This window comes from Centruroides sculpturatus, unplaced genomic scaffold (genome assembly GCF_000671375.1).
Source record: "Centruroides sculpturatus isolate CEXI.00-Female unplaced genomic scaffold, Cexi_2.0 scaffold1, whole genome shotgun sequence".
In the NCBI taxonomy this organism is placed as follows: Eukaryota; Metazoa; Arthropoda; class Arachnida; order Scorpiones; family Buthidae; genus Centruroides; species Centruroides sculpturatus.
In genome coordinates, this window is record NW_019384326.1 from 1,907,959 (window position 1) to 1,928,554 (window position 20,596).

Here is a 20,596-nt window from a genome sequence, read left to right on the forward strand (position 1 = left end):
ACAGTAATGACCAAATACTATAATTATTTATTTAAAAATCTGTCTTAAAGTGAGACGATTATCATTCAATTACAAATATAGAGCTCTTCTCTCTACAAAGATACCAAATTATACGAATAAAACATATTAAAAACAGACTTAATTTAATCTAAATCACTTCCTCCTCATATTTTTAACGTAATTTACTTAAATTTGAGGCCTTTCTGTATTTGAGGCCCGCACAAAATGGTCCATCTCTAAGAGACTTAGAGATGGACCATTTTGTGCGGGCCTCAAATACATAAAGACTAAGGCTTTAATTATATACAGAGGCTCAAATACAGAGACTAAGGCTTCAAATACAGAGACTAAGGCTTTAATACAGAGACTAAGGCTTCAAATACAGAGACTAAGGCTTTAATACAGAGACTAAGGCTTTAATACAGAGACTAAGGCTTTAATTATATAGGCTACATATAGACTTTGTTCGAACTCAAAAAGCTCAGGACCAGATTCGTACAATAAGCTAAACAAGCAACAGCTTAGGGCCTCGCATTATTAGGGCATTACATTTTTACATGCATTATTATTTGGTAGAAAGGAAGGGCTTATTATGAATTATAGCTTAGGGCCACAACAAGTCTAAGACGAGCCATATGAAAGCTTCTATTTATAACTCTCGATACTCTATAATTATCGAATGTTACTTCTAACAGAAATCATAAGGAAATATACCTTATAATTTAAATATAATTCTGATTATATTTATGAACTGTAATTACTGTAATTTTCCCACGTTTCTTTAGAAGTTCTTAACATTTTTCTTTAGGTCTTGCTGATGATAGAACTTAAATTTAAAATTGATATTAATAATACCTCATTAAACGCTATAAAAACTTATTTATTTTATCAATAAACATTTTAAATTCATATATAAATCATTTTAATAATTATTTAGGCGATAAAACTCAGACTTGTTGTGGACCTAAGCTATAACATATAACAGGAGGCCCTTTCGCTCTACCAAATAAATGATACATGTAAAATTGTGAGGCCCAAAGTTACAGCTTGTATAGAGAATGAAGCCCTATAAAAAATGATGTTCACTTAAAAGCGTGGGTTCGATTCTCACACAAACCGAATACATTTCCTCGTATTTTACTTTATGATGGGGCATTTACACTTCGTTATTTTTAGCAATGAATAAATTATTTTCAGAATTATGAACCTTCTATAACGACCACCTGTAAATGGAGGCCACTTTTTCAAGAGCATTAGAGGAAAATTGGAGGAAAATTCATACAATTCTACAAACAGCTGCCACTCCCAACAACGGCCTTTTTTATTTATTTATTTATTTATTTATTTTCTTATGTTTTCGTGGCCGTTGTTGGGAAGTTCGATTGTGTACAGGATTCGTTATCTTCCTTCTTAATTTTTTATAATTTTGTATAAATTAATTCTTCGTTATTAATTGCATCATTTTATTAACAAGGAGCTTAATTTTGTAAGCGAATTTTATGAATTTTAAAAAGATTTTTAAACAGAATAATATGAAAATAATTAATTATTAACATCATTTATTGGATAAAATTTTTAAAAAATTAGTATCATATAAGTATTTTTTCCAGTGTTTCCCCATGTTTAGATCACAAGTGAGAACGAAATCTACCTCCTTTCTCGTAACCCCGAAACTCAATTATTAAAAATATTCTTTTATTAATATATAAACCCCGAAAATATAGAAAAAACACTATAAAAAATACCCAAAATTAACAAAAATTTAATTCTTTTGTTATTTTTCTAATGAATATTCATTGTTAAAAACCTTAACAATGACAGTTTGAAAGTTGACAATAAATGGGTTTATTGTCAACTTTCTATAGGGAAAACGAATCAATAACACCAAAATATTGTATTTATATAATAATAATAATAATGAATATAAAGAATTGGGTAATAAAATTCTCACTTTTTACCAAATTTTCCCTACACAATTGTGTCTCGTTACATCTCCACATGATTGAACCTCTTGAAGAGTGTTTGACCTTCCCTGAGGCAACTCTCCCTTATAACCTAGATCGAGTAAATAGGGTCAGATACCCCCCTGAATAAAAATAACTCCTTTCCTTTCTGGTACCGACTAGACTCTCACTTAAATTTACTCCTAAAGCGACTACAAGTTTCCATCACGCGGTTAACTGTGTCAGCGCACAATGTTACTTGACGTAACATTCCTCCTAAAGTTTACCGACCAATAAGCAAGTTGAATTGTAATCATTAAATATTAGAAACTGAGTATATTTTAACTGTTAATTCTTAATTTTCCTACAGTCATGACGCACATATACCGTTTTGGTCTGTTTTTTATGGTACTGTGCTTTGGAGTGTGTTACGCTTCGTATTCCCCTGGCAAACTCTTAGTTATACTTGTAGATGGTGTCAGATGGGATTATATGAATGATAGTAATCTATCGGGATTTCAGATGATTGCTAAAAATGGGATGAAGGCCAATTACGTTACACCTATATTTCCTACAAACTCCTATCCTAATTGGTATACAATTGTTACAGGTAAGCTGTAGAAACGAAAGTAAAATTAATTGTCACACGAAATTTTATATATATATATTTATGAATAATTTACGCTATATTTATGAGGCATTCCATTATATTTTAATCAATACATTGTATAGTGGAAGATATATGTGTTTCAGTGTATTGCTTTATAAGGAAACATCGAAAATATTTAAATTTTCTGTAGAATTACTCGTGAAATTTAGCATAAAACTGGATTATAAACGGTGGTTGTACAAGAGTAATTCAAAAGTCTTCACATTTATGATGCGTGTGTTTGTTTTTTTAACAATAAACATTAGTCTGCATATATTAGGGAGGTTGCGGCCGACGTTTTCAACGCGAAAACGTGTACGTCGGACGTTCAGCACCGCTTTCCTAAAGGCCTAGAAGTTTGGTAATGGTGTTTGGGACGTCGGTCATGATTCCACTGGCTATCCAAACACCATTGTCAAACTTCTAGGCTTATAGGAAAGCGGTGCTGTACGTCCGACGTACACGTTTTCGCGTTGAAAACGTCGGCCGCAACCTCTCTATTGTAAGAGGAATGCATACAGATGTGCATTGGATTAAATCGCATTTATACAGCGTAGGACCTGTATCCTATGATTCACGAGTGTTTAAACAATAAATTGAGTCCTTTGCCTACGTGTACTGACTTATGAATCAGCCTGAATAAACGAATATATTATTATTCCATGTATTTTTTATATTACGTTTCATGTATAGAGTGACCCGCTTAAGAAAGTTTTACAGTGATATTTATATGAGACAAACGTAAAAAAAACACAGAAAGAGGTTAAAATTTAAATGTGCCAAGTGTTCACCATTGTCTTTCACTTAGAAGCGGTTCACACACGACAGACTTTCTAATTTAGATTTTGGCTAATTCTGTATAATGTTATTGTAAATTTTATAGAATTTAAATGTTTATTATAACAAAAATATAATTTTAATATTAAATTTCATGACCAAAAGTAATATATTTTAGGCTAAATTAAATTTTATTATCCCTTCTGAAATGGTTAATTTATGAGATTTTTTTTTTTAATTGTAGAAAGAGAATTTTAATATTTTCGACTATGAAATTTAATTTTAATCCTAATTTAAATTAATATATTAAAAAGAAATACAAATTACTTTAAAAATTAGATAATTTTCTAAGGTAATTCTTAGGGGAAAGAATAAAGGATGATCCGTAAACCCGGCCCTTCTACGTATTGTCCGACAATATCTCACATTGCCACTTTTAAAACCGTATGTAAAATTTAAAAATGAAATATTTTTATTTAAATTATAGGCTTGTACGCCGAAAATCATGGAATAGTACAAAATTACATGTACGACAAAGAGAAAGATGATATTTTCTTGATGGCTCTTCATTCCAACGCTTCCCATGCCCATTGGTGGAATTACGCGGAACCATTATGGATCACAGCTGAAAAAAATGGTATAAAAACTGCAATGTACTGGTGGGATGGATGCCAAGTAGTTATTCGTGGAAAGAAACCGTCTTTCTGTAGAGAATATGAAAATTATTGGATTTGGGGTAAAGTTAACAAAGATACAAAAGATGCGTTATTTAAGATATTGGATATGTTTCAAAACCAAGATTACGGATTAGGTTTAGTATATTATGAAGCTGTAGATGCAAATGGTAAGTATTTTCGCTAATATATGATAGAATTTGAGAGCCTAGATTGCTTAGAATGCACTTTAATAAACTCGTAAATAACTTATAATGGCACAAATTATTATAGTTAATATGGAAATTTATTTTATTTAAGGCCATTTTAGAGGGCCTAATTCTAAAGAAAGAAAGAAAGCATTGCAAGATATCGATTCAATTCTTCTATCTCTTCAAGAAGAGATCAACAGGCGAAACCTCGAAAACGAAGTAAGTCAATAGTCCCATATATATCAATATTTGGCATTCATGCTACATATTTATGTATTTCTCGTAAATTAAACGTATTAAAATATGATATGTTTATTCAGAATAGATTAAGAAACTAACACAGATAGCCTAATCAAATTATAAGTTTCTTTGAAATTAACAGTAACAACATATAATTTTGGATTTCATAAAAACACTAAAAACTAATTGGTCTCCAACTGTAAAGGATTGGAATCCGTTCATCTTCCAATAATGTCGGTTCCGCAAAGTTTAAAGATAAATATTATCTTTAAAGTTGGCGCCAATGGCATTGGTACTGTAGTTGGTCGCGGGTTCGCTCCTTACTAACATGCTGGCCATGTGGAGTTTTCCGGGTTTTCTTCACGTATGTAACACCTAAATGGAGATCAGTTTCCCATAGAAAGTCTTCACTGGGAACACCCCCTTGGCAGATTGCCCATGTGTTGCGTTGACGTGTTCCACCATTCAAATGAAACACTTAAATGCATTTCGATTCGATATTTTTGATATTCTATGCTCGGTTTATCCTTCTTTAATTAATTTTATTAACTTATTTAATTTTGAATAATTTTTCAAGTCTTTCCTTGAATCCATTTGATACTTTATAACTTATTCTGCATCATGTAATCTTTTGAGATAATGTGCTTCCTAAATCTCTCTTTGCAGATACAAATGATTTTAACTGTGTATTTTTCATTTTCCTCCATGAGATAAAGAGGAAATCTGATGATTCTTTTTATCACTAACATATTCTTTTTATCACTAACATCTTCTATATTTATAAAGTTACTTTCTTTATCTTCTTATCTGTTCTTCAACATATATATTCTCAGGCTCTAGTATAGAAGGAAGCTTTCAGTAAACAAGTTTGACTCAAAGTTTATTATTATATTTTCCTGTTTCAGGTAAATCTAATGATCGTATCGGACCATGGAATGATGCCTGTTAATCAAGATATAAAGATAATTCGAATCGAAAGTGCCATAAAACTTGACGATATTCATCTTATGCTCGATCATGGTCCCATGTCCATGATTCTCCCTAAAGAAGGAAAAGAAGATAAGGTTTAATTATATTTATCTATTTATTTATTTAAAATTATACAGTCTAAACTCGTGACTATCTTATTTACTCGTGATCCACAAGGGTTTTCGGATGATTGAGGTAAGATAGTAGTACAATATGCTAATTAAATGCAGAAAATGTGGTATAATTATATTATGTAACACAATATGCCTTACAAAATATTTTACTAACTGAGGTATTCGGAAAAACCCTCAGAAGGGGATGTAACTGTACTCTGAGCACCCCTAAATCTGCCCTGGGAGTACTCATATGTATGGTGCTCGATGAAATCCGAACTTACCTATTTCAATAAACACTGGTTCTAATCCCACCCAATCCGAAATATATGTTTTTGGGGTAAGCAAGAAATTTTAATCTAATATATAATCGAGACGAGTTGATAATAATAATAATAATTATAATCAGCGCAGAGCCCAAACGGTTAGGAGTTGAAAGTTGAAATTTGGTACACAATTAGGGTACGATAGGAGAACGCACACTAAGAAGGGATTTTTCGAAATTCCTCCCCACGGGGGAGAGGGACAGGATTAAGGCTTAACACTTCCATCAACAATGGAAGTGTTAAGTAACAATGGAAGTGNGTAGAAGTAATTTTTTAAAATATTCTTTTTTCTTGATAAAGTTTTAATACTTATTATTATAATCTAGACATGTTAATTTTTAAATATACTTGTATATTGGGCCACAGTATATATTATATATACTTGTGGCCCAAAACTCCTTGACTTTTTCCAATGCGGCCCAGAAAAACAAAAAGGTTGGACACCCCTGGTATAAATGTTAGCTGTAATTTTTCTATGTATAGCCTAAATTTATGATTTGTGTATGGGTTTGTATATGTGCCGGGCAGTTTTAACCGCTTTTGAGGCTCCGGCCCAATTTCTTTGGATGTATTATACAAATATAGAAGAAAAATATTAGTAGTCAGCAATGAGATATGGCCCCAAAAAAGACAAGGCCCGACCATGACGAGTAAGACCATGCATTACTACGGTTCTATGTATAGAACATGTTTGTGTGTGTGTGCAGCAGCGTAACCAGAGAGGAACCCAAGGGTCTAGGGCCCACCTACAGTAAATAAATAAAGAAAAAAATCAGATAAGTACAGGAAAAAGATTTGAATGTAATCAATGCACTATATATTCTTCATCCACAGTGGTAAAGGGTATTAGAAAGCGAGAAAGTAGCTTATGAGGCAAGGAAGTAGCCCTTTACTACGTTTTAATTCGGGCCTTTACTTAATATTGCCACTGTTATGTGTGAATTGCACATGTGCAAAGTCCCTCAAAGTTCGAAAGAGTCCTGGGTGAATTGCCTTTATTGAGACCCCAGTATATTAAACAATATTAAACTGAGGCCCCAGTATATTGCAAAACAATATTGTATTTTATATTTTAAATACTAATATTTGACAAAAAAAAAATAGAGTTATTTTTCTCCATATACGAGAAATGCAATATAATAATGTGTAACAAATTCGTGGGCCCTTTTTAAATAAGTGATCCACGTAAGTAAGTAGCCCTGCTGGTTTTTTCTATGATAAGGTCTGAGTATGTGTATGCGTGTAGATGTTTATATTTTCTCTCTATCCAACCATTCTATAGATTACTCAGATGAACGTGAGTGTAGATTTCACATTAGCTTACATGTTCACATGCGTTAATTCTTGAAGACACGTATTTCTGCGAAAATTCCTATAGAAATTAATTCATTCGAGGGTGGCATTCAACATAAATCTAATCTGATAAATAAGCTTGATGTTTCCTAACATTATCAGCACTGATTAGAAAGCAAGAAAGTTGCTTATGAGGCAAGAAGGTAGCTTATGAGGCAAGGAGGTAGCTTATGAGGCAAGGTGGTATTCCATTAATTTAGCCATTTTTTGAAAACATTTGCCAATTGTAACAATATTTTGTATTGTAACAAGACTACAGTTTCAATTAATTCTTCGAGAATTCTCAAGAGGTAAACTAATTCTTAACCCATTTATCTAATTTAAAGGTATAGAAGACCTCTAATTCTTGGAATGGTCGAAGGTGAACAGCTCTACTTTCTGTGGCGGAGACAGTTCACCAAGTAACCCAACGACAGGGAAATGTGTTAGGTCAATGCACCTGTAGTGCTATCGCTTGTTGAAGAACGTTGAATGATCGTTTTCTGGGTCACTTTATCGTGTTTTCTAACTTCAGATTATATTCGATCATCAGAATTTTATCTTTATATTATCCGATAGTCAGATTAAATTCTTTGTGTGCGTAACTAAATGCGATCCATTGTGCATGCCAAACATTCAAATGCGATCCATTGTGCAATTAATGAAGAATTGGCACTTATTTCGCGTATTTTGTTACTAAAAATTGTATTTTTTTTTTTACTTGTGTTTTAAAGTGTTTTTCTTGGTAAAATCGGTGTTAAGTGGATTCAATCACGCCCAATTTAGTGGTAGTTTGCACTCACATCGAAATGAATCAACGGAAAAGTCATTGACATGCTTCTTGTAACTTAAATTTTTTCATATTTTTTATAGATTTTTTGAAGTTTTAAGGGGATTTTTTACTTGTTTTTCGCTTTAATTCATCTTAAAATTCCTTACTGGCACGTTTTTGTCAGTAAATCGCTCCATTCACAGCTCATTTACGCCATATCTAATCAGTGAAGAGATAAGTAATATTAACTTCCCATACATGAAAATAGATAAATTATGTTAAATCTCGTTTTAAAATGTATAAATTATGTTAATTTTTCTCATTAAAACATGTAAAATCATATTAATTTTCCATAGTTATCTGCCGTAAAAGAAAAGATCAAAAATTACTCTAATTATCGATACGTTCTGAGTGTTAAAGATTAGAAAAAGCGAGACATTTTTTAATTTTTATACTAATTTTTTCGAATTTTAAAGCATGGCCATTATCCCAAAATTGATTATTTAGCTTTCAATAATCGAAATTTTTCAAAAAATACATTAAAAACATGAGGAAAAGGCATTCAATTACACGCTTCGTTAACTTCGCTTTAGATTTGATATCTGTTATAAATTTAAAAAAAAAACGTTAAAAATAATGTATAAAAAATAAAAATAGGAAGATAAACAAAAAATATATATTATTTTAATGTCAGTTTTTTTTAGAACTTTTCCCAATTTTCATAAATTTCCTTCAATCTCCTCTTTATGTAAAAAAGGACTTCAACCTCCATTTTGTCTTCCTTCCTCGACTTATTCTTTTGTTATGAAAATTTACTATAGAGTTTATTGAATTTTATTAATAAAAATATAACTTACGTCTTCTATTTTTTATATATTTTATCATAATTTTATTATTCATCCTGCTGTGAATGTATATATAACAATTGCATTATGTTGTATACAATGATACAATTAATAACTTCTTTAAGGCTTAATTTTGACTTCTTGAGGGCCTAAATTATAATATAAGAGGCCTTTTACCTCTCTAAAATGAGGCCCTCGTTGCTTGGGGCCTGTAGCTTATGTATAAACCTTTTTTTTTTAATTATATAAAAGGTAAGCTTAATTATTTTATGTAGCATACTTTGATATAATATATAAATATCTCCAGAGCATAATTTAGGCTTTTTTGGACTTAAATTATAATATAAGAGGCCTCTCTTCTTCATTTTTTTTAAAGTACCTTTTTTAAAGACCTGTGCTGTTTAGTCTACGTATAAATCATTCTCTAGCCTTTACAAATGTATAAAAATTTACATATTTTTATTAAAATATTGAACTTAAATTAATATTTTTTAATGAAAGAAGGTGTATATAGTTTATTTATCACATATTTTCCTATACATAATTCAATTCTGTAACGTTATAAGCGATATTTCTTACACACGTGAAAGGCACATAGCATGGTAACTGGTACTAAACATAGCAGCATCTTGAATTTATGAATCATAAAAATAACTTATTTATGCCTCAGACAATTCATTTATTCTGTTTTGTATCACGAAAATATATATATAAATTAACTTTTCCTTTAAGGTTAACACGAGGAAAACAGTGCTTTTAATTGACCAGGTCGTTCACCATTCCATAGTTACATTATGCAACTTGTTCTTCGTTGTAGGGATATTAATAATATAAAATTTCCTAATTTCATATTTAAAAAAACAATAATATGTTTCGTAATTTTGTAAAAACATTATTAAAAATACAGTAGAAATTAAAATAAAATGTAATTTTTAGTAATAAAGTATTGAAAGTGCTTAAGGGGGTTAGAATTAGAAAGGGGTCAATTTACTTGCTAAGATTTACGTAATGTATTGAAGAGAGTTTTAAGGGTTTTAACCTTTAAAACTGCTACAAGGAACTAATAGTATTTTCTATAGTAACTAATTAATTTAAAGAAGGAACTTTCGTGTAAAGAAATAAATAAGGGATAATACTTCTTTAATGATTTAATTTTAGAAAAGAAAAATAATTTAAAGAGATCTTAATAGTGTTAAAATTTGTTATGTTTTTTTATTATTATCATTTTTTACATAAAATACTTAATTTAACTTCTTTCTTTCTATGTACTGGGTTCGTGGGAAAAGATCTTAATGACCCTCCTTTACATACGTGTGTAACATTGAACTCCAGGTTTAAATTGAGTAAAAAATTTAAATATTTTTGTAGAATTAACAATAAAAAAAATATAAGAAAAACCAAGTTTTTATATTTAAATAGCTATAATTATTTATTTAAAAATCTGTCTTAAAGTGAGACGATTATCATTCAATTACAAATATAGAGCTCTTCTCTCTACAAAGATACCAAATTATACGAATAAAACATATTAAAAACAGACTTAATTTAATCTAAATCACTTCCTCCTCATATTTTTAACGTAATTTACTTAAATTTGAGGCCTTTCTGTATTTGAGGCCCGCACAAAATGGTCCATCTCTAAGAGACTTAGAGATGGACCATTTTGTGCGGGCCTCAAATACATAAAGACTAAGGCTTTAATTATATACAGAGGCTCAAATACAGAGACTAAGGCTTCAAATACAGAGACTAAGGCTTTAATACAGAGACTAAGGCTTCAAATACAGAGACTAAGGCTTTAATACAGAGACTAAGGCTTTAATTATATAGGCTACATATAGACTTTGTTCGAACTCAAAAAGCTCAGGACCAGATTCGTACAATAAGCTAAACAAGCAACAGCTTAGGGCCTCGCATTATTAGGGCATTACATTTTTACATGCATTATTATTTGGTAGAAAGGAAGGGCTTATTATGAATTATAGCTTAGGGCCACAACAAGTCTAAGACGAGCCATATGAAAGCTTCTATTTATAACTCTCGATACTCTATAATTATCGAATGTTACTTCTAACAGAAATCATAAGGAAATATACCTTATATTTTAAATATAATTCTGATTATATTTATGAACTGTAATTACTGTAATTTTCCCACGTTTCTTTAGAAGTTCTTAACATTTTTCTTTAGGTCTTGCTGATGATAAAACTTAAATTTAAAATTGATATTAATAATACCTCATTAAACGCTATAAAAACTTATTTATTTTATCAATAAACATTTTAAATTCATATATAAATCATTTTAATAATTATTTAGGCGATAAAACTCAGACTTGTTGTGGGCCTAAGCTATAACATATAACAGGAGGCCCTTTCGCTCTACCAAATAAATGATACATGTAAAATTGTGAGGCCCAAAGTTACAGCTTGTATAGAGAATGAAGCCCTATAAAAAATGATGTTCACTTAAAAGCGTGGGTTCGATTCTCACACAAACCGAATACATTTCCTCGTATTTTACTTTATGATGGGGCATTTACACTTCGTTATTTTTAGCAATGAATAAATTATTTTCAGAATTATGAACCTTCTATAACGACCACCTGTAAATGGAGGCCACTTTTTCAAGAGCATTAGAGGAAAATTGGAGGAAAATTCATACAATTCTACAAACAGCTGCCACTCCCAACAACGGCCTTTTTTATTTATTTATTTATTTATTTTCTTATGTTTTCGTGGCCGTTGTTGGGAAGTTCGATTGTGTACAGGATTCGTTATCTTCCTTCTTAATTTTTTATAATTTTGTATAAATTAATTCTTCGTTATTAATTGCATCATTTTATTAACAAGGAGCTTAATTTTGTAAGCGAATTTTATGAATTTTAAAAAGATTTTTAAACAGAATAATATGAAAATAATTAATTATTAACATCATTTATTGGATAAAATTTTTAAAAAATTAGTATCATATAAGTATTTTTTCCAGTGTTTCCCCATGTTTAGATCACAAGTGAGAACGAAATCTACCTCCTTTCTCGTAACCCCGAAACTCAATTATTAAAAATATTCTTTTATTAATATATAAACCCCGAAAATATAGAAAAAACACTATAAAAAATACCCAAAATTAACAAAAATTTAATTCTTTTGTTATTTTTCTAATGAATATTCATTGTTAAAAACCTTAACAATGACAGTTTGAAAGTTGACAATAAATGGGTTTATTGTCAACTTTCTATAGGGAAAACGAATCAATAACACCAAAATATTGTATTTATATAATAATAATAATAATGAATATAAAGAATTGGGTAATAAAATTCTCACTTTTTACCAAATTTTCCCTACACAATTGTGTCTCGTTACATCTCCACATGATTGAACCTCTTGAAGAGTGTTTGACCTTCCCTGAGGCAACTCTCCCTTATAACCTAGATCGAGTAAATAGGGTCAGATACCCCCCTGAATAAAAATAACTCCTTTCCTTTCTGGTACCGACTAGACTCTCACTTAAATTTACTCCTAAAGCGACTACAAGTTTCCATCACGCGGTTAACTGTGTCAGCGCACAATGTTACTTGACGTAACATTCCTCCTAAAGTTTACCGACCAATAAGCAAGTTGAATTGTAATCATTAAATATTAGAAACTGAGTATATTTTAACTGTTAATTCTTAATTTTCCTACAGTCATGACGCACATATACCGTTTTGGTCTGTTTTTTATGGTACTGTGCTTTGGAGTGTGTTACGCTTCGTATTCCCCTGGCAAACTCTTAGTTATACTTGTAGATGGTGTCAGATGGGATTATATGAATGATAGTAATCTATCGGGATTTCAGATGATTGCTAAAAATGGGATGAAGGCCAATTACGTTACACCTATATTTCCTACAAACTCCTATCCTAATTGGTATACAATTGTTACAGGTAAGCTGTAGAAACGAAAGTAAAATTAATTGTCACACGAAATTTTATATATATATATTTATGAATAATTTACGCTATATTTATGAGGCATTCCATTATATTTTAATCAATACATTGTATAGTGGAAGATATATGTGTTTCAGTGTATTGCTTTATAAGGAAACATCGAAAATATTTAAATTTTCTGTAGAATTACTCGTGAAATTTAGCATAAAACTGGATTATAAACGGTGGTTGTACAAGAGTAATTCAAAAGTCTTCACATTTATGATGCGTGTGTTTGTTTTTTTAACAATAAACATTAGTCTGCATATATTAGGGAGGTTGCGGCCGACGTTTTCAACGCGAAAACGTGTACGTCGGACGTTCAGCACCGCTTTCCTAAAGGCCTAGAAGTTTGGTAATGGTGTTTGGGACGTCGGTCATGATTCCACTGGCTATCCAAACACCATTGTCAAACTTCTAGGCTTATAGGAAAGCGGTGCTGTACGTCCGACGTACACGTTTTCGCGTTGAAAACGTCGGCCGCAACCTCTCTATTGTAAGAGGAATGCATACAGATGTGCATTGGATTAAATCGCATTTATACAGCGTAGGACCTGTATCCTATGATTCACGAGTGTTTAAACAATAAATTGAGTCCTTTGCCTACGTGTACTGACTTATGAATCAGCCTGAATAAACGAATATATTATTATTCCATGTATTTTTTATATTACGTTTCATGTATAGAGTGACCCGCTTAAGAAAGTTTTACAGTGATATTTATATGAGACAAACGTAAAAAAAACACAGAAAGAGGTTAAAATTTAAATGTGCCAAGTGTTCACCATTGTCTTTCACTTAGAAGCGGTTCACACACGACAGACTTTCTAATTTAGATTTTGGCTAATTCTGTATAATGTTATTGTAAATTTTATAGAATTTAAATGTTTATTATAACAAAAATATAATTTTAATATTAAATTTCATGACCAAAAGTAATATATTTTAGGCTAAATTAAATTTTATTATCCCTTCTGAAATGGTTAATTTATGAGATTTTTTTTTTTAATTGTAGAAAGAGAATTTTAATATTTTCGACTATGAAATTTAATTTTAATCCTAATTTAAATTAATATATTAAAAAGAAATACAAATTACTTTAAAAATTAGATAATTTTCTAAGGTAATTCTTAGGGGAAAGAATAAAGGATGATCCGTAAACCCGGCCCTTCTACGTATTGTCCGACAATATCTCACATTGCCACTTTTAAAACCGTATGTAAAATTTAAAAATGAAATATTTTTATTTAAATTATAGGCTTGTACGCCGAAAATCATGGAATAGTACAAAATTACATGTACGACAAAGAGAAAGATGATATTTTCTTGATGGCTCTTCATTCCAACGCTTCCCATGCCCATTGGTGGAATTACGCGGAACCATTATGGATCACAGCTGAAAAAAATGGTATAAAAACTGCAATGTACTGGTGGGATGGATGCCAAGTAGTTATTCGTGGAAAGAAACCGTCTTTCTGTAGAGAATATGAAAATTATTGGATTTGGGGTAAAGTTAACAAAGATACAAAAGATGCGTTATTTAAGATATTGGATATGTTTCAAAACCAAGATTACGGATTAGGTTTAGTATATTATGAAGCTGTAGATGCAAATGGTAAGTATTTTCGCTAATATATGATAGAATTTGAGAGCCTAGATTGCTTAGAATGCACTTTAATAAACTCGTAAATAACTTATAATGGCACAAATTATTATAGTTAATATGGAAATTTATTTTATTTAAGGCCATTTTAGAGGGCCTAATTCTAAAGAAAGAAAGAAAGCATTGCAAGATATCGATTCAATTCTTCTATCTCTTCAAGAAGAGATCAACAGGCGAAACCTCGAAAACGAAGTAAGTCAATAGTCCCATATATATCAATATTTGGCATTCATGCTACATATTTATGTATTTCTCGTAAATTAAACGTATTAAAATATGATATGTTTATTCAGAATAGATTAAGAAACTAACACAGATAGCCTAATCAAATTATAAGTTTCTTTGAAATTAACAGTAACAACATATAATTTTGGATTTCATAAAAACACTAAAAACTAATTGGTCTCCAACTGTAAAGGATTGGAATCCGTTCATCTTCCAATAATGTCGGTTCCGCAAAGTTTAAAGATAAATATTATCTTTAAAGTTGGCGCCAATGGCATTGGTACTGTAGTTGGTCGCGGGTTCGCTCCTTACTAACATGCTGGCCATGTGGAGTTTTCCGGGTTTTCTTCACGTATGTAACACCTAAATGGAGATCAGTTTCCCATAGAAAGTCTTCACTGGGAACACCCCCTTGGCAGATTGCCCATGTGTTGCGTTGACGTGTTCCACCATTCAAATGAAACACTTAAATGCATTTCGATTCGATATTTTTGATATTCTATGCTCGGTTTATCCTTCTTTAATTAATTTTATTAACTTATTTAATTTTGAATAATTTTTCAAGTCTTTCCTTGAATCCATTTGATACTTTATAATTTATCTGGAAAGATTATATGATACAGAATAATGTGCTTCCTAAATCTTTCTTTGTAGATACAAATGATTTTAACTATGCGTTTTTCATTTTCCTCCATGAGATAAAGAGGAAATCTGATGATTCTTTTTATCACTAACATATTCTTTTTATCACTAACATCTTCTATATTTATAAAGTTACTTTCTTTATCTTCTTATCTGTTCTTCAACATATATATTCTCAGGCTCTAGTATAGAAGGAAGCTTTCAGTAAACAAGTTTGACTCAAAGTTTATTATTATATTTTCCTGTTTCAGGTAAATCTAATGATCGTATCGGACCATGGAATGATGCCTGTTAATCAAGATATAAAGATAATTCGAATCGAAAGTGCCATAAAACTTGACGATATTCATCTTATGCTCGATCATGGTCCCATGTCCATGATTCTCCCTAAAGAAGGAAAAGAAGATAAGGTTTAATTATATTTATCTATTTATTTATTTAAAATTATACAGTCTAAACTCGTGACTATCTTATTTACTCGTGATCCACAAGGGTTTTCGGATGATTGAGGTAAGATAGTAGTACAATATGCTAATTAAATGCAGAAAATGTGGTATAATTATATTATGTAACACAATATGCCTTACAAAATATTTTACTAACTGAGGTATTCGGAAAAACCCTCAGAAGGGGATGTAACTGTACTCTGAGCACCCCTAAATCTGCCCTGGGAGTACTCATATGTATGGTGCTCGATGAAATCCGAACTTACCTATTTCAATAAACACTGGTTCTAATCCCACCCAATCCGAAATATATGTTTTTGGGGTAAGCAAGAAATTTTAATCTAATATATAATCGAGACGAGTTGATAATAATAATAATAATTATAATCAGCGCAGAGCCCAAACGGTTAGGAGTTGAAAGTTGAAATTTGGTACACAATTAGGGTACGATAGGAGAACGCACACTAAGAAGGGATTTTTCGAAATTCCTCCCCACGGGGGAGAGGGACAGGATTAAGGCTTAACACTTCCATCAACAATGGAAGTGTTAAGTAACAATGGAAGTGTCAACAATGGAATTGTTACGTAACAATGGAATTATTAAGAGAAAGCGACATGCAAGACGCAGATGCAGTTTTTTCGTTTTTGCGAGAAATCGAACATATTTTTAGACCCATCTAAAAATTCTCTAATTAGTCTGGAAACAAGGGGACCCAATTCTTGCATTCTGTAAAAACGGGTAAGGTTGACTGTAACGTAATAATCTTTATCTTAGTTATCGTTACTTTTGCCCGAACAACGCCAGGCCCACCTGCTAGTAACAGATATATTTAAGAGGCATTAAGAGGAGACTATTAGGATGATTACAGCAACAGCAGTGTATCGAGATTTTGGAAAATTTATCATTTAAACCAGTGTTTTTCCATCTTTCTTTTTATCTCGCGGTACACTCGAACCTATAATTAAATGTCCGCGGAAAAATTACGTAATTTAAAGTAGTGTCTGTAAACATTCTATCGCCATATTACTCGTCACTTAACCTAATCCTGTTTGTCTATATTCTTTGTGAACTAAATAAAACAATATTGTTATTCCTTAAAATAACAGTATTATTAACGTAGGAAATAACATTTGTTATCCATCAGAATACGATGGATCTCAGAGGGATCAATTTAGCTCGATAAGTAACGCGTCATTGACGAATTATTAAATAAATGAGAACTAACTGAAGCAAAAACAAACTGTGCTCATGAAACCATGCTTAGTTTTTATTAATAAAAACAGGAGCCAAAAAAGACTAGTGGTAATACCTCTGAGCATTAAATTAAGATTCAAATTACACAAGACCTGACATTACGTTAAAATCAATTATTAAGTATTTTTTTTTCGTGATAACAACTCGTGTTTCATTATAAGTAAAAGTCAAATTAAATCTTTACTTTTAAGTAAAACGTACAGTTTTTTCGAGACACACACAGAGACACAATGGCGCGTTATAGCTACATGGGGTCTAGGCAAATTTGAATTAGGGGGCCACATGTACAGTGTTGACTTCAAACATTTTTCTTCGGGGAATTTTTTGGGGAATTCCTTGGTATCCTCGTTCGTTTTTTAACGCAATCTCTAGCAGGTTAAGTTCTGCACTGCGCCAGTGCACCCTGAGCCACACCGGCAATCTAGATCCAGATATGGTCAAAATTTAAATTTTGATATTCTTACTACAGTAAGGTGTTTATAAAAGATTGGTTTAGGGGTCCTCTGTTGGTGGAGGCTTCAAGCAATTCCCTATAGGATAAATCGCCATTGAAGACAAACACACACAGGCACACGCTCACAAACTAAATCAGAAAGTATTTATTCAACTGTAATTTAGCTCACAGCATAAATTATCAGCTATTTGCTGCTTCGATGTATGCAGTGTATGTATATCGAAAACACTTAAATCTATTGTAAGTCTTATATTGTTTATATATAGGCCATATACGTAATCGAAGAATTAACGTACGATAATTTTTAGGTATATAACGACTTAAAAAAAGGAAATTTTAAAGGATTGAAAGTATACAAAAAGGAAGAAATGCCAGAAATATATCATTACAAGCACCGACTCGTATTCCCTATTGTTTTAGTAGCCGAAAAAGGATATCTAATACAATCGGTAAATTATTTAAAATAAAAGAAAAATTATATATAAATTTATTTCTTTTTAACCTTATAAATTATATTAAATTATTAAATGCATTTGTTAATTTGTAGCTTTCGGAAAGAATGAAAATGAAGCCGTTTTCTGATAGGATATACAAAGGTTATCACGGATATGACCCATATTTATACGAAGAAATGAGAACTATTTTATATGCCAGAGGGCCAGGTATGAATTTGAATAGTTGTAACACTACTCAGTTATTTATTTTAATTAATATAAGCATAATTTCTACTGTAGCTTTCAAGAAAGGATACATTTCACCACCACTTCAAATGACAGATCATTATAATGTCATGTGCAAAGCGTTGGGTATCGAAGCACTCCCAAATAATGGTTCCTTATCGAGAATTGAGGATATGCTAATACCCGAAGCACTCAATTCTAAGCGCCAAATTAAGAATAAGACGAATAAAAAGGGAAAAAATCGATTTAGTAAGAAGCGTAAGAAGACAATTACACGATTTTGGGGTGGTAGCAGTTCGGTGACGTACTGCAACTGGATTTTACTGTTTTCAGTTATATTAACTGTTTTATTATGAAGATATGTTTTCTCCCATTAACACGTGTATTATAGTCATTTCATAAAGCTTGGCACATTAAATATTTTTTTTTGAATCGTAGAACTGAGTTACAGCGTACTGAGCGGTTAAATGCCATGTTATGATTTTAAAGTACTGGAAAATACAATAATAAATTATTTTATAATAATTATTGATGTATATATCGAATGCCAAGTTAGTTATTGAAGAGAATTGCTCATTTTTTAAAATCGATTTTATCAAATTATCTGGCATTTTTTCTGATGAAGTTTTCATTGACATCGTATTCAACTAACATATTTCAGCAATAAAATTCAATATAAGCGATGCTTTTTGCTTACGTGTGCCGGGCTGTAAACGGCTCACGTATTTGTAAAATCTAAGTGACTTGTACAACATAAAATTCATATAAAACGGAATAATCAACAGTGTTATAGGGAGGGATCGACTGTACTTACTGTATATAATACATAAATGATTCTGGTAGAGTATTATGTCTGTAAGTCAACATTATGCCATGAAAGAATAAGTAAAAACACATGTTGCTACCTTAAATTAAATAGAAACACATAAAGCATTCTATTGCGTAAAATCCAAATATTTAATTTTTTTTAAACCAAAAACATCATATATTTTTGATATAATATGGGTAACATTCATAGCATATACCACGTACATTTATTATTATCTAGAAGCTTGTTTGCATTTATAGCAATTAAATACTCAAATTTCTTAATGGAGATTTTTAAAGGTGATTCAATATATTGTATAATGTTCAATTTAATACATTAATTTAAACAATTTTAAAATAAATTGCTTTTAGTGACTAATTTTCATGTGCATCTAATCTATGTCATCGGGTTGCATGGATGGCCGAGTGGTTAAGAAGTTAGTCTACTGCTATGAGAGACACAGGATCGAATCCTGGCTAGCAACTCCCTGCTATGAGAGACACAGGATCGAATCTTGGCTAGCAACTCCCTAGGTAATTTTCAGGTGTGGTTCTGTTCTATTACGTCAAGCCTGTCCTTCCCTACCCAGTCATCCCCATTGTGGGCATGGAAAAAGGCCATCTTACGTAATGTGCCCACAGAAATGAAAGTAAAGAAAAATTCTATCGTTACTTTTCAGTATCATTATATGGAGAATAATGTTATTATATACAATTTCTTTTATTGTATAATTGATTATAATATTATAATAATTTCTTCCACTTATTTTAATTACTTTAAACCTTAAGAAATGTTTTAATTAATTTAATTAATACTCATTTATTTACTACAAAGTACGCATTCAAACTATAGCTATAATTACCAATTTAAAATTTGTATTACAAATTTATATTATTATAAAAATACTTTGTTAATAACTAAATAAATATTTTAATTAATTATATTTACGTTTGCTCAAAATTCTGTATAATTAAATGTGACTAAAAAGTAAATTAACTGTAATAAATTATGATCTTTATGGTAATATGCAAGCGTGTCAGATGCTTAACAAAATAGATCAGAACTTATCCCCAAACAATTGTAGACCTCACCCCTTTGGAGATAAACCGAAAGAAGAAAAATTTTAATAAATATATTTAAAATTGGTGTTTTATATATTTTTAATACAACTTATTGAAAGCATTTAATTAATATTTCCAATAATTTATACATTAAACTTTTTGCCATATTATAATAATTAAAAATATGAAAAGTTTTTATAATAAAGTCTCATAACAGATAGCGACACACTTAATTTTATTTATTATGATTAAAAACATAAAGGTTTTAATTTAAATAAAACGTTATAACAGCCGGAAAAGTTATAAAACTCGTTGCTGGATTTGTTTTTTACTTTTTTTGGGGTTCAGGTGTCTCAAAACGTGGAGATTTGCAGAAAACTCGGAGGATCAAATTTAGTACGATTACAATACATTACCTTGTTATGTGTATGTAACAGAGGGGAAGTAATACTATCTAAATACGAGATTAAGCAAGTTCGAAAAGAATATAATAATTTTAAATCGTATTTAAATTTGCTGTAGAACGGAATCGTTTCTTTAAACATCGTTCGAAAC

The 20,596-nt window shown here is 30.8% G+C and overlaps 2 protein-coding genes across 2 annotated transcripts; both read left to right on the forward strand.

Annotated features, from left to right (window-relative positions):
• The first annotated feature begins 1,883 nt into the window (after positions 1 to 1,883).
• Positions 1,884 to 5,544, forward strand: LOC111627880 (ectonucleotide pyrophosphatase/phosphodiesterase family member 6-like). The gene is made up of 5 exons (XM_023371564.1): positions 1,884 to 2,240; positions 2,314 to 2,553; positions 3,857 to 4,213; positions 4,344 to 4,453; positions 5,380 to 5,544. The coding sequence occupies exons 2-5, from the start codon at positions 2,316 to 2,318 to the stop codon at positions 5,542 to 5,544; spliced, it is 870 nt and encodes a 289-aa protein (XP_023227332.1). The 5' UTR covers positions 1,884 to 2,240; positions 2,314 to 2,315.
• A 6,548-nt stretch (positions 5,545 to 12,092) lies between these two features.
• On the forward strand, positions 12,093 to 18,576 carry LOC111627887 (ectonucleotide pyrophosphatase/phosphodiesterase family member 6-like). Its single transcript, XM_023371571.1, has 8 exons — positions 12,093 to 12,449; positions 12,523 to 12,762; positions 14,066 to 14,422; positions 14,553 to 14,662; positions 15,589 to 15,747; positions 17,801 to 17,941; positions 18,040 to 18,154; positions 18,227 to 18,576. Exons 2-8 carry the CDS (start codon positions 12,525 to 12,527, stop codon positions 18,526 to 18,528), a joined length of 1,422 nt encoding a protein of 473 aa, XP_023227339.1. The 5' UTR covers positions 12,093 to 12,449; positions 12,523 to 12,524; the 3' UTR covers positions 18,529 to 18,576.
• The last annotated feature ends 2,020 nt before the right edge of the window (positions 18,577 to 20,596 follow it).